This window comes from Orbicella faveolata, unplaced genomic scaffold (assembly GCF_042242905.1).
Source record: "Orbicella faveolata isolate gen_17 unplaced genomic scaffold, um_ofav_v1 contig_46, whole genome shotgun sequence".
NCBI lineage: Eukaryota > Metazoa > Cnidaria > Anthozoa > Scleractinia > Merulinidae > Orbicella > Orbicella faveolata.
In genome coordinates, this window is record NW_028301576.1 from 5,461,789 (window position 1) to 5,477,500 (window position 15,712).

At 40.5% G+C, this 15,712-nt stretch overlaps 1 protein-coding gene and 3 pseudogenes across 1 annotated transcript; 2 read left to right on the forward strand and 2 right to left on the reverse strand.

Moving 5' to 3' along the window:
• The first annotated feature begins 397 nt into the window (after nucleotides 1-397).
• LOC149098106 (uncharacterized) lies at nucleotides 398-2,270 on the forward strand (annotated as a pseudogene).
• Nucleotides 2,271-2,350: 80 nt separating this feature from the next.
• LOC149098107 (uncharacterized) lies at nucleotides 2,351-4,459 on the forward strand. Its single transcript, XM_089276642.1, has 3 exons — nucleotides 2,351-3,169; nucleotides 3,539-3,768; nucleotides 4,048-4,459. The coding sequence occupies exons 1-3, from the start codon at nucleotides 2,351-2,353 to the stop codon at nucleotides 4,457-4,459; spliced, it is 1,461 nt and encodes a 486-aa protein (XP_089132768.1).
• A 254-nt stretch (nucleotides 4,460-4,713) lies between these two features.
• Nucleotides 4,714-6,164, reverse strand: LOC149098108 (uncharacterized; annotated as a pseudogene).
• An 8,717-nt stretch (nucleotides 6,165-14,881) lies between these two features.
• Nucleotides 14,882-15,712, reverse strand: part of LOC149098109 (uncharacterized) — a 949-nt pseudogene continuing 118 nt past the window's right edge.

The following is a 15,712-nucleotide window of genomic DNA, read 5'->3' on the forward strand; positions in this document are numbered from 1 at the left end:
AATTATGACAGATCAATAACGTCATATGTTACTTGACTGGTGGTTGAAAATATGATGTCGTTTTTGTGCAATATGATTGGATGTTGGAAATGTGCTGACATTTCCTGTAATATGATTAGTTAACGACACCAATAAAGTTGGGACTCGCTAGATAGAAATCATTTGCAGATGGTGGACTGTTGACTAAACTTTTGTTTCTCTGGATAAGATTTTCGCCCCATGTCAAGCCACTTTGAGGATATAAGCGATGAAGAATTGTTGGAGGCCATTATTGCTATTGAGAATAGACCAGAAAACAGTTATTTCCAACGGGTAAATTAAATATGTTGTAACAAAAATACATTTCGTGTACTTAATGTGTGATGAACCGGTTTATTTATTATATTTTATATTTTCTCTTGGATTCTTGACGACTCTATCGATGATACGATTTTGTCAAATGTCGCCGAGGCTACAGAACGTCAACTCACTAATCAAGAACAAATGGGGGGAAGTCTTGCTATCACAGAACCTGGACGCTTCGAATTTGTACTCAACCCGTACGTAGATAGTCACAGCAAAAAAAATGGGCGTTAGAGAGCGTCACTACACCTCCAACATTCGTCAGGTGGGACAATTTATACCTCAACAAAACTTGGCAGCAGCAATTGCTGATGGATTACATAGAACAATCCAAAATTTGATTCTCCGAGACAGGATACCAGCCGCTGATCGTGTCTACTTCAATTTAGCCAGCAATCGCTTAGTCAACAGCTATACTTATCGAGCGTTACCGGCGGGGGAATGGTTAAATGGTAGCGATCGTGTCGACAGTCTGCTGCAGCAAATGTCACAGGTGTTAAACTCAAACGAGAACTTTGAAATGAATGATTCGTTTCAATTATCTTTTACACACGTTCGTACATCTCCTCGCGGTAGCGGTCAGAAACGAAAATTGAAACCTGGACATTCTAATCCAGAAACTTTCAAACGTTTGAAAGGTTCTGTCATCAGTATCGATAACAAAGATGAACTATGCTGCGCCCGCGCCATTGTGACAGCTAAAGCTAGAGTGGATGATCACCCTAAATGGAACAGCTTCAGAAGAGGTTTCTCTATCCATAGAGATGAAGCAATCAAGCTGCATATAGAAGCTAATGTAGAAATGGGAAAATGCGGTTACGAGGAACTCAGTAGATTTGCATTGACGCCGTCCTTGAACAATTATCAGCTCTTATTTGTGGACGCTACCCGAGGTTATAGCGTGACTTCTTTTGGAAAGCCTCAGGAAAAACAATTGGTACTGTTGTATGATAATGAACACTACAATGTGATCACTACGTTACCTGGGTTCTTTGGTAACAGTTATTTCTGCGCAAGGTGTCTCAAACCCTACAATAACGAAGGTCAACACGCCTGTGAAAACAACCCTGATCATTGTTCTTCCTGCTTACAAACGGGATGTGAGGACTTTACAGAGGCCAGGTGTCGTAATCAACCACCAGCTACACCCTGCGGATCTTGTAAGCGGATGTTTTATGGTGATGTTTGTTTTCAAAATCATCTGACGAAATCCTACAAGGGAAAAACCGCTGACTCCAAAAACATCAGTGTTTGCAGTCAACGCCGCAAATGTCGTAGCTGTAAAAAGTTGTTGGTGGGTCTCAAGAAGCAACAAGAACATGAATGCGGTTACATAGACTGTCCCTCTTGCCACGAGTACATAGAGGCCGCAAGCCACCGATGCTTTATTCAGATACCTAAAACACCGGAAGAGCTAACCGAAGAGAAAAAAGAAAAAAAAGAAGAAGAGAAAGAAAAAGAAAAAACGCAAGCGACTAACCGAAACCGAAGCAGAGGATAATGGTAATGATGATGATGATGATGATGATGATGAAAAGCCTCCCATTCTCGTTTTCTTCGATATTGAGGCGATGCAAGACACTGGCAAACATATCCCTAATCTTTTAATAGCGGAAACTGAGGATGATAATTGTCCACTCCACTTCAAAGGTGAAGATTGCATTCGCGATTTCCTGGAATGGCTGGATACGTTAACTGAAGAAGACACGCGCAATGTAACTGTTTTGGCCCACTTTTCTGGCTACGACTCCTATTTCGTCGTGGAGGAATATCATCGCCAACACAGGGTCCTTAATCAAATCAGAAATGGAGCTAAACTTCTCCAATTAACCTTTGACAATATTAACTTTATTGACTCTCTGTCATTTTTTCAAATGCCGCTTTCTGCATTTCCAAAGACATTCGGATTGACAGAGTAAAAAAAGGGCTATTTTCCTCACCTGTTTAACACGCCTGAAAATCAAGACTACGTGGGACCAATTCCCGAGAAAGAATTTTACATGCCTGAATGTCTGTCAACGGCCGTAAAGACTTCGAGAAATGGCATGATAAAGAAAGAGCTGAGAATGTAGTGTTCGATTTCCAGAAAGAATTGCTGGAATATTGCGAGTCGGACGTGAAATTACTGAAGGAGGGATGCCTTACTTTCAAACGGCTTTTTGAAAAAAAGACAAAGTTTGACCCCTTCAGTCATATTACTATAGCTTCGGCGTGCAATCGAGACCTGCGACAAAACCGAATGGAAGCCAACACAATTGCTTCCGAGCCTCTCCACGGTTGGCGACTAAAAACAAATCAGTCGAAAGTTGCCATGGAATATCTACTGTGGCAACAAAGTCAGATCAGTGGGAGAATTCAACATGTTGGAAATGATGGGGAATACCGTATCCCCAACAGTCGCTACACCGTGGACGGCTACGATGCAACTACGAACACCGTCTACGAATTTCAAGGTTGCTTTTGGCATGGCTGTCGTAAATGCTATCCCAACAGATCCGAAACACACCTTAGATTAGAGCACCGCTGCACTGCCGACGTGTATCTCTGCACCCAGGAAAAACTACAATTCTTGCGTGACAAAGGTTACAACGTCATCGAAATGTGGGAGTGTAATTGGCGGAAAATGAAAGAAGAAAGGCAGGACGTCAGGAACTTTGTAGCCAGCCTCGATTTGGTGGAGCCACTAAATCCCCGTGATGCCTTCTGCGGCGGACGAACAAACGCTGTCAAACTCTATCATCTGGCTGACATCGCCTCAGGAGAGAAGATTCATTACTATGATTTTACATCTCTCTATCCGTTCATTAATAAGAATGCTGAGTATCCTGTCGGCCACCCTGAAATTATATTTCAGCCGGAAGACACAGACATCCAAAATTACTTCGGGATTGCCAAGGTCACAATCTTACCTCCAGAAAAACTGTTTCATCCAGTACTTCCGCTGCGTGAAAATGGTAAACTAACATTCCCGCTATGTAGAGCCTGTGTACAAGAAGAGATGGAAAAACCAATGCTATAACGGTCCTGGGTTTACAGTCACAGCGACAGTGAAAGACAAATTACAGGTACATGGTGTACCTCCGAACTGAACAAAGCCGTTGAGAAGGGCTACAAAATAACTTACATTCACGAAGTGTGGCATTTTTCTGAAACGAGGAAAGGTCTCTTTAAAGACTATGTAAATACATGATTAAAGATTAAAGAGGAGGCAAGCGGCTGGCCAGCTCATGTAGGCGATGATCCCGTCAAACAACAAGAACATCTGAGATCCTACAAAGCGAAAGAGGGCATCGAACTCAACCGCAACAACATTGAAAGGAATCCCGGCAAACGTAGCCTTGCAAATATGATGTTAAATTCCATGTGGGGGAAGTTTGGCCAGCGCACAAACAAAACTCAAATCAACGAGTTCGGAGATCCTATGAGGTTCAGTGCATTCCATGAAAGTGATGCAAATGACATTTGCTACGTGAGTGTATTGTCTGAAGACATCGTTGAAATTCACTATAAACTGAAATCGAATGACGAACCTGTCTCACCAAACCTCAACATTTTCATAGCTTGTTTCACGACATGTTGGGCTCGACTTCGTTTGTATGCAGCTCTGGACATGCTACAAGAACGAGTACAGTACACAGACACCGACAGCGTTATTTTTTCCAGTTTACCTCATGAAAACAATCCTCCCCTTGACGACTTTCTTAGTGATTTCAAGGACGAGTTGGGAGAAGACGACTTCATCACTGAATTTGCGTCCGCGGGACCGAAAAATTATGGTTACCTCACGAAGAAAGAAAAAGAAGAATGCAAAGTGAGGGGAATCTCTTTAAACAGTGAAGGTAGCAAGCAGTTAAATTATCAAGTGTTGCGGCAAAATGTTTTAGACGAAATTCAACGCCCTCTCGAGAAAACGCGACAAACTGATATTTACAAGCCTTATCACATCGTCCGAAACTCCAAAGAGTACTCACTGACCACATTCTCTCAGACGAAAAAGTATCAGCTTGTGTACGAAAAACGAGTGATAGATCCCTACACCTTCAAAACATATCCCTATGGCTATGAAAGAATAACAAATGAGGACGTGGACATGATTGAACTGTTGTGCCATTTGTAAACACTTTTGTAAATAGTTTCATTCATAAGTTGAGCGCAATCCACTAGGGAGTTGCACACGGCCCTGTCCTGTAATTTTAGGGAAACCTTTGATATTAAAGTTAATGGTTAACTTTAAAATTGCGTGATTACTTTGTTTATGTTAGAAACCAGGCTTTTTACTCGGTCAACACGGAAACGAGATTAATGACGTCAAAGGGGGCGGGCCTTCTGGTTACCATGGATACGTCAAACTCGAGAAAACAATAGAACTCCTTTCCATAACAATACTTTTTCATTTGCATCACACTACCTGTCAAATTCGTACTGGACTAGCCCATACCACTACTAATACTCGCTCTTCTAAACTGAGGCACCCTGATCGTGTACAGTATCGGATTTACAAAGGAGTTAGCAAAGAACAGTGCCTCACAAACGCCTCGTGCGCGTAAAATTGTTTCTTCAGAAAATGTGCGGGACAGATAAGACTCCAGGAAGGTGAATAACACGTATGAAATTCAGACTGACAAGGAGACTAGCGTGACAATGAACAGTGTCATTGTAAGCCTTCTTTCCTTCCTAGCCTGGTCGTGATGAACGTGCTGGGGTTGTTCACCGCATCGCACTGTAACAAATATCACGCAGTAACTAAAGGTTAAAATTAAAAGCGAAGCACAGACGCATGAAGCCACCAAGTACCAAATCTGCAACCCGATTATGTCATAGAATAAGGATAAAACTATGACACTTGTGCAAATGAAAGACGCGACCCATACGCAAGAAATCCAAATTTTGTATGCCATTCCTGTCATAGACCGATGCCTCATTGGACTTCTTGTAGCGTACAGTCTCTCAACTGAAATGGAGACCAAAAACGCAAGAGAACACCCAAAAAACAGTGTGTCAACTCCATGTGTGGAAATGAACCACGCATGAGTCATCTCAACATTCCAAAGTCCATAAGTGTTCCCTCGACGAAAAACAGCAGTTGGTATAACAAGTCCTCCCACACCGATATCAGCCGCTGATAGGTTGATTAGGAGATATGTACTGCGCTTGCGCAAATGGCGGTCCTTGGTAAAGACGATAAATGTAAACATATTGAGTACAAGGATGATAACTCTCTCAAGTATAAATAGCGAACACCAGAAATATCCTTCCTCCCTGTTAATCTGAGGATTGGGATCTGTTGGTCTGAATATTGCTAATGATGTGTTATTCGTTGCCATGGCTACCTCTATCTGAAATAGATCAGCAAACATTTATTACTGCTGTCTCACAATATTACAAAAGGTCTTAGGCTGGTTTCTTCTTTTGTTTAAATTAAACTAGAGTATTTTCCCGATTAAACGCCAGGTCCCGAATAATGGCAAGGTTAAAATAACATCGGCTGAGTTTTCCATTAAACACCCCGGTTTTATTTGAAGTCGGTGTTTTCCTGCACCCGAGAAAAGTGCCGGTTCTTATGTGCGTTAACTTATTCCAAAATTAAAAGCTACCTATCTTCCTGAAGTTTTAGTTTCATCAAATATAAGACCCTCTGAGAACTTGACGTTTCACAACCGTTTTAATAGCTCAATCATCTATCATACTCCAGATTCTTGACGTTATTTATTAAATGGTTAAGATTTTAATTTTTGATGACATGACAGTGAAAACCAGCGATACGGTCACATCCGAGAAAATCCCGGCATTGACAGAAAATACAAGTACTCACGGTGGCGGACCAAGCCAAGCAAATAAACATGTGAACTTGTGAAACGACGCATGCAGGATATAAAACAGACATCTGGCCACTTGTTAATGACCCTCCGGCGTACATGTACAAGGGATGTACAAGTAGCGGGGTGGGGGTGGGGGGCGAGGATGAATAAGACATCAGGGTTTTCTTCAGCGTTTTGAAAGGAGGATTGCAAACCGTTCTGTTCATGAATCGAGCAAAAATAAACCCTTGGGAAAAGAGAGTGATTATTTGATGTCTATTTAAGCAATGGACCACTCTTTTTATGAGTTTATAGCACCGGTAAACCCATGTTAGGGGTGGCCTATTGCTTTTATGAAATAACTATGGAAAACTTTTGTCAAAGGGAGGAAAATGTATTGTACCTTCGTGATTAAGTTGCTTATCCTGATCAAATTCAGGGACTACAAGTAAAAGTACAAAATCCGCAGAGCAAAGCGACGAAAACACTTCGCGCTTAGAACGTTTTAACAAAGGACTATATTATGCTCATTTTAGCCGGTTTTAAGCTTTGGGACCATGTATCAGTTAACAAGCGAAGGCAAAGAAAAACTAACGTTGTTTTTATGAAAGGAAGTGGTCTTTGCAGTAGTGAAATGATGACCGTATTTATCCCTCAAATAGTTTGTGAGGTCGAGTTACGCTATACGAGCAATTCTGTGGAGAATGCTGGTTTATTATAGATACCATGATTACAAAACTTCAAATAGCCTTTCCATTAGCTGAATCCTTGTTTACAATATTTGCGTCATTAGCATAAGTAATTCAGTTTCTGATGGAGCTACAAATAAATCAGTTCTGAATATTGAAACGTCATATAGTACGATCAACTACACCCATGAATATGAGCCTGATGTATTGAATACCTTTTGTGCAACACGGGTTTAAAAACTCAAAATGTTACTAAGAATATATGAGTTCATTAGCGCTATTTTGCAGTCTTTGAAAGACAATTTCTCCTTGAATATTACACCCAAAGAGCTACAAATCTCACCATGTATTAAGTTTCACTAGCTCTTTAGCTTCCTGGAGAAATTAATGGGATACATGTTTCAAGTGGGAGATCGCTGACCTCGGTTTTTTTTTCCCAGTGACATAGAACTGAGTATTGTCTAAAGAAAATAGAGAGGACACCATGGGTCTTAGCCAAGAAAGCTCTGCTTGTTTGTTTTTGTACATGTTTAAATTAAACAAGCGGCTTTCCTTGATTAAACGCCAGAGCCCGAATAATTGCCGGGTTCAAATGTCATCGGGTCTATAAAGTTGAGTTCTCAATAAACGCCTTGAAGTCCTGCGTGTTCTCGGCGCCGAAAAAACACAGTCAAACTCCAAGAAAATCCCTACCTCGAAAGACAAAAGTATGCAGTCATGATGATTTAGGCAACTAAATTAATCCACGCCCGCTTGGCTTCAGATTTCGAAGATAGCGCCAGTAGTCTAAATAGACACACACTAGGCCCCGATGAACTGTAAGCTTTATCTTTAATGCAAGCGAAATCTCTCCGTAACGAGAACTAGATACAACCAAGATGGTGGACGAATGAAGACTGATCGCGCGGGCTTTTATACCACAATGAACGCCGCTGACCGACCGACTACAGGGAAGTGCCGCTGGACAACCAGCCTACTGGAGTAGGAATGATTCCTAGAAATGTGAAACACTTCGACTGTCTCAAGTATAAACACCTGTCAGTCGACTGACAGTTTCTTAACGTTTTTTAATTACAGAGAAGCTTTTAACGGATATTGATCTACTGATTTACTATCAATGTTTAAAACATCTAGCTGTGGAAAAAAAAAAATAAAAATAAAAATAATAATAAAAAAAACGCTCGAAAAGCACAGAATTTTGACCATATTAGGATACAGGACGCTTCAATGGTCAATTTCCTCTATGACTGAGACGAGCTGGTAGGGAATCATGGCAGTTGTGTTCATGGATGAAAAAATATCCAATCCAACAGAGCAACGTTCGAATTGGTGCTGTTGCTATTATTCGATTGTAAGTCCCGAGACGAGAGGTACTAGATTTCAGAAGGCAAGCCTATGGTCCACACTGTGTGCTATCTTGGATTGGACTCATTGTTATTTTTGATGAATACAATTAACATGTTTCCCTGCAGGTACATCTCATAGAGGAAATTGGGCATTGAGTAAAATCTTTGCTTATTCAGTACAAACGTATGTGCATGTGTTTTGTAGACTTAGCTCATTTAGCTCGTCGTGAAATTAATAGCTCATTGAGTAAAAAGCTAGGCCGTTTCAGCATTGTATTCTGTGAATTTCCCACTTATTTCATTGTACGCCTTCATTGTTGAATTTGATCAACTCGATTCTTCTTTTATTTTGTTAGGGGAAAACATCTTCTTAGAAATCTTCAGCGTCAACCCAACAATTCTTTGAAACCCCTAAAAAATATTATTAACCTTGACGTCTTGCCAAGAGATTGAAGATAGTCAAGGTCCCCAGGGTAAAAACATTATACACAGTCACCTTATATTTACATGCAAGTAAGCAAAAATAAAAATAATAATTTTTTTTAACTTACGACTTACAGGCGGCCAGCCAGCTCACTGATTATAGCCGTGGTAACCAGGTTCGTATCGGCGTTAAACTCGATTTTGGAGTTGGAAACACTAGTCTGAGCCAAAAACGTTAACCGTTTTGCGATGAAATCCAATTACCCAGATGAAAAATGTCCAACGTTTAACAGAATGCTCTATGGAAAGCTTGAAGTTAATAAAAAAAACAAACTTTTCCGGTCGTAATCGCCAACACAAGACGATCTGTTTGCAAGTTTTTTTTTCAAGCAATAGTACATGCAAAATTCACTCGTGTATTGATACAACGTTACAACGTACTTCATAGCAGCTTTCGCTTGGCCTGCGCAAGCCATCGATTTGCCGTCGCTAAAGTGAGAACCGGAAAATTACGAGATGTAAATCATTTCCTTACCAGTAAATCAGAGCAAGAGGCTACAGAATGCAACACCTCTAAAGGTTCTTAGACGGCAGATGAGTAAAACAAGGGAAACTGCGTCTGAGCAGAAAGCCTCGTAAAACACCTTTTACCTTTTGGTAAAATTCTTGCATTGCAAATTGATATTTGGATCAGTCAGCAATTTACATATTCAAAGCAGAGATAATACAGCTATTCTTATGTCTCTATAGTTGTGGAGAGCGAGCCATCTTTAGTTTTATAATAGTTTGTTTACGACAAAATACTTTAGCTAGAAACATGAATCGCAAAAAAAAAACCAGTCTTCCTTGATTTATACCGATGAAGCACGGCATGGGCACTGGTTTTTGAGCTTCTTAAACCTTGCAGCTGCCTTACTTTACAGTAATTTCTAGTAACATGTTTACGTTTCTGGAAAGCTGGCTGCAGATGTTTGTTCACTTTTGTGATAGCCTCAGGAGAAATATGCAAGGTTGCCATAAAAGACTGAAACAGTTGTCGTTCCACAATAAATGGCTTGCGGTTTCGATCAAAGGCTCAAAAACCGTACAGTTATAACTTTACTGCAACACTAACAGCACGTATACGTGACAAAAACAAAAATTATTGACCACAGCCCTTTCTTGTAAACTACTTTCAAGTGGTTAAGACCCTGAAATTAATTTAGGTATAATATCATAGATGCCAGTTGTAATTAAAAAATACTGATGGAGCTATCTGGTTGCTTTTTCATCATCAATCTTTCTCACCGTGTGACATCCAATACCGAGATATTTCTTTCACACTTTTGAAAAGAGGGATTACGTGAGGATGTTTTGTCAACTGTCTCACCACGTCATTTAACGTCGCCATGCATGTAGGTATCACATTTTGACGTGCACGTTAAGCAGATATTGTCCTTTTTTTCGTTTTTCCTATTTCCTTCAGCAACATTGCTAAATAAATAATTTTTTTCTGTGACGATGAAACTTGAAAGAGCCATTTCATTTTTCAGCGCCATTTTTCCATTCTGACATTGCTAGTACAAGCTCAATTGCTAAGCAGCTTAATCTAAATTTGTCTTTTTTAGACAGATTTCGTTTTTTTCAAATTTTCTTGAACAAAATTGCAGAATGGACCTTCCTACCGATGCCACGCAGCATCAACAGTTTTTCGAATCTTTCATTTAAACAACAAAGAAAAAACTCCATAGATCACTTTGTCAAGCCGAATGTAGAAAAGATGCCTAGTTTCTTAAAAATCCGTGCAAACTCGCAAACATATGGGACCGCAAAGCGTAGAAACGACTATCGTTATGGACAGAATTTGCAAATGCGTCACTCACTCAACTTTTGGTATGGAGAGCTTGGGTACGAGTTTCTCAAGGAGCTCCAACCATTTTGGTTCTTGTGTTTCGCTTTTGGCAAATATGTAGTATTTTGCTTAGGGCTTTTGCTCACTCGTAGATGAAAGCTGAGAGAGGCATTTATCACTGTGGTCATGTATCGGTCAAAACAGCGCGGCCGGCGAGGTCAAAGAATTGTTAAAGTGAAAGTCAGGAAGTCAGATCGTGTTTACTAGACGTGGCTCGATCATAGCCTTTTTCTTGCATGGCTAGAGAATTTGATGGTTTTCCACTCCCTTTCTCTCCTTGTAGAGTCCAAGGTAAGCCTACGGTAGCGTGTTTTTCTGTATCGCATTTTTTTGTGTACACATTAAAATTCTGGCGGTGTTCGTATCTTAAATTCAAAACCGTGATTTAATTATTTTCGTTATTTTGTATTTTCAAATAAACTTACTTCTAGCAAAAAATTCAAATTGCTTAATCTTTTAACTTTGTTGTTCTTCACACTACATTTCTTCTGTATTCTATGCAGTTGGACTAGAGTGAGCATTTCTTCATGAATAGTATACAAGTCAGCATCCACTATCGAGTAAATATGCCCTAAAATTTGAGTGATGGATAGACAAATTAGCATCCAAGAGACTGTGTAGATCTACTTTTTGCGGCAGAGATTGACTGCCCAATCATGTCAAACGCAAGCCATGTCAAACAGGCATAGTGGCTGGTGATGTACGTATAGTCTACGTATAGGAACGTATACGCATACGTATAGGAACGAGATGTGTAAACAACTGGAGTCAAAACTTGAAATAGATATAAACTATACCTGTCAACAATTGTTTTAATAATCATTGTCTAATCACAGTCAAATTAATATAGTCCATGTTAAAATTTTTAAGCAGTCTGTATAAACAGCCTGTAATTAGATTTTTGTTTACTTCCCTAGTCACACTGCACATGTACTACTTATGCCAGGGGGCAACGCTTGCCCCCTGGCATACATATCTTTGTAAAAATTGGCAAGTTTGGGGTTCCATATTTTCATACGTTTGCAACGGATTCACATGAAAGTTTGCATATGTACTAAATTCAGCATAACAAATCGAGCGACGAACCCTTCTTTGTTTGAATTAAAAAAAAAAACAAAAAAAAAAACGTAAAAGCGCGACATTGGTGAAAAAGTTCATTAGTATTTTATTTGCATTGATCTCTATACTCGTTTCGAGACTCTATCTCCATTTGCGCAATTGTCGCCGAGGGGAGAGACCTGGTTGTGGCTGATTAGGTAAATACTTATAACTGGCTTTCACGTGACGTCACTAAAATTCAGACCACAAAACTATTGATCTTTCTGAGATTTTACTTTAGTGATGTTTAAGAGCAGCTGAAAACTAATATTCATACAAATTTTCGCTCCAAATGGGTTCTTGGTTTTGTGATACACTACGCTTAAATTTCTAAGCTTTTGCGTGACGCGGCATTTACATGACGGCCCAGAGAGCTGTGATGATGGTTAAAAAAGTGACTTATTTCGGGGAATTTGGCTATCTGAACAGTTTATGTCTTAGAGAAAGTATTATTTTAATGTTTTAGAGTTTCTCGAGGGATATATTCACGCCTTTGTAGCAAAACTCAGTGACAGATGTTTCTGTTGGTTTCCGGCCGCCATGTTGGTGCCCACACGGTTGCGCACCAGCATGGCGTCTCCATACAGATCTCTATAGATTTGAGTAAAAAATTTCTCCACATATCTTGCACAAGAAAAATTGCTGTGACCAGAATCTTGGAGAGAGTCTTTGCATATTTACCTTCTTTCATTTCCCAGATTCTGGACTTTATCTATTGAACGGTTTTGATTTTTATTTTGATCTATTTTGAATGGCGTGACACTGAAAACCAGCAATTCTGAGTGGCAAAAAATCTATTGGGTGAATGGTATAGCAATTTGTTCTAATTGCTGCTTTGACAGATCTATTATTGTGTGTTATAAATCCACTAGCAAGCTAAAAACCACGCGCTTTATTGGGGTTCGAAGTCGCATTAGCCGATGAAGAAGAAAGCCTTTTTATTTTTTGGCATCTATAAAGAATGGAAGACATTTTCGTTCACAAAAGAGGCAGGCAGCCGAATCTGGATCGAACGCGGAGCAATTAAAAAACGTCAAGCACCGAACTGACATTTAACCATGCAGTGTATCAGTCTATTTATCTGTGAATACCTAAGTAATGTAGTATCTTCTTATTCTGCTTCTTGGACAGGAAACAAGATTACTGCTGTACCGCCGATTGCGGGCAATTCTGACCATGCTGACTTGCTGACTTGGTCTACAACATAAGCGTTAACCGATCTTCGACAGGGTTGTTGACATTATATGTGTACATTATGTCGATCAGACTTATGTAACTTAAGTTTCGTTTATATTTAGGGTGCGTTCCTTTGGAGTGATCTGGATCAGGATCAGTGATCCAAGGTCTGTCTGGATCATGATGCATTAAAGGAACCGATGAATCCACTCTGGTCCAAGTTATTTGCCCGCTCGAAGAGTGTCTAGCCAAAGTTATTTGTCCACTATTAGAGTACAGTGTCTAAAGATGAGGCTATCCGTTCACTCTTGTCCACTCCTACACTGTCCAACGACAATGAACTTATCTGTCTACTTCCAGAGTTTCCAGCACAAGTTATCAAGTTAATACTAGTAGTGGTATGGGCTAGTCCAGTACGAATTTGACAGGTAGTGTGATGCAAATGAAAAAGTATTGTTATGGAAAGGAGTTCTATTGTTTTCTCGAGTTTGACGTATCCATGGTAACCAGAAGGCCCGCCCCCTTTGACGTCATTAATCTCGTTTCCGTGTTGACCGAGTAAAAAGCCTGGTTTCTAACATAAACAAAGTAATCACGCAATTTTAAAGTTAACCATTAACTTTAATATCAAAGGTTTCCCTAAAATTACAGGACAGGGCCGTGTGCAACTCCCTAGTGGATTGCGCTCAACTTATGAATGAAACTATTTACAAAAGTGTTTACAAATGGCACAACAGTTCAATCATGTCCACGTCCTCATTTGTTATTCTTTCATAGCCATAGGGATATGTTTTGAAGGTGTAGGGATCTATCACTCGTTTTTCGTACACAAGCTGGTACTTTTCCGTCTGAGAGACTGTGGTCAGTGAGTACTCTTTGGAGTTTCGGACGATGTGATAAGGCTTGTAAATATCAGTTTGTCGCGTTTTCTCGAGAGGGCGTTGAATTTCGTCTAAAACATTTTGCCGCAACACTTGATAATTTAACTGCTTGCTACCTTCACTGTTTAAAGAGATTCCCCTCACTTTGCATTCTTCTTTTTCTTTCTTCGTGAGGTAACCATAATTTTTCGGTCCCGCGGACGCAAATTCAGTGATGAAGTCGTCTTCTCCCAACTCGTCCTTGAAATCACTAAGAAAGTCGTCAAGGGGAGGATTGTTTTCATGAGGTAAACTGGAAAAAATAACGCTGTCGGTGTCTGTGTACTGTACTCGTTCTTGTAACATGTCCAGAGCTGCATACAAACGAAGTCGAGCCCAACATGTCGTGAAACAAGCGATGAAAATGTTGAGGTTTGATGAGACAGGTTCGTCATTCGATTTCAGTTTATAGTGAATTTCAACGATGTCTTCAGACAATACACTCACGTAGCAAATGTCATTTGCATCACTTTCATGGAATGCACTGAACCTCATAGGATCTCCGAACTCTTTGATTTGAGTTTTGTTTGTGCGCTGGCCAAACTTCCCCCACATGGAATTTAACATCATTTTTGCAAGGCTACGTTTGCCGGGATTCTTTTCAATGTTGTTGCGATTGAGTTCGATGCCCTCTTTCGCTTTGTAGGATCTCAGATGTTCTTGTTGTTTGACGGGATCATCGCCTACATGAGCTGGCCAGCCGCTTGCCTCCTCGTTGATCTTTAACCATGTATTTACATAGTCTTTAAAGAGACCTTTCCTCGTTTCAGAAAAATGCCACACTTCGTGAATGTAAGTTATTTTGTAGCCCTTCTCAACGGCTTTGTTCAGTTCGGAGGTACACCATGTACCTGTAATTTGTCTTTCACTGTCGCTGTGACTGCAAACCCAGGACCGTTATAGCATTGGTTTTTCCATCTCTTCTTGTACACAGGCTCTACATAGCGGGAATGTTAGTTTACCATTTTCACGCAGCGGAAGTACTGGATGAAACAGTTTTTCTGGAGGTAAGATTGTGACCTTGGCAATCCCGAAGTAATTTTGGATGTCTGTGTCTTCCGGCTGAAATATAATTTCAGGGTGGCCGACAGGATACTCAGCATTCTTATTAATGAACGGATAGAGAGATGTAAAATCATAGTAATGAATCTTCTCTCCTGAAGCGATGTCAGCCAGATGATAGAGTTTGCCCATCCAATCGGTACAACAAGTCTTTGTTTACCAACTGGGCGCTTTTCTTGGATCCGTTCATTAGAGATACGGTAGTGATTGAATCTTGGGAAGAACTCATCACGATGTCTCGATGAATTTGTGACATCTCATACATCCTTCGTCCTTTAAAAGGTGGCTGAGAATCCTTGATCGTCCGAACTGCCTGGATGTAAATCCAAGACCATGTATCCGAACGGACGTTCTGTCAAACGTTGAAACGTGTCTTGTAAAACTTGCCATTGGGTGGGAAATGCCTGTAACAGTAAATTTCTCATGCCTAATTGATCTCGTGGATTCTTGAAGGCTACGACATAGTGGGCGTTTCTGGAAATACTCTTGGCATATTTCCCCGGCGGAAACATGTCTTGGCACAAGTAGAGCACGGTGACGTTCTGATGGTGAGAATGTTTGGTGAACAGATCCAACACTCGTTTATCGTTCCCTCCTTCAGCCATTAGATCGTCGAACACGAGTCATCCGTCTTTAGGAAACCACGTTTTCAGTTGATCTGTGTCGGGAACGCCTTCGTGAAACTTGACCCCCTGTTCTTTCATGGGTTGAAACCCGTCTTGCCACACTCCGTAACAATAATGTATTTGGAAGGGTGGGGTATGAGACAAATCGAGGTTGTTCAGTAAACGTTTGGTGGTAAACACAGTCTTGCCACACCTTGAAGGACCCACCACCAACAGACTGGAAGGGGTGTGAAATCGAAAAGACTTGCGTCGTTCCATGAGTCCAAATGACCAAACGCGCATGGGCATGCTACTTTTGATACCGCATGGAAAGGAAAAATTCCACCCAACGGGGAATGGAG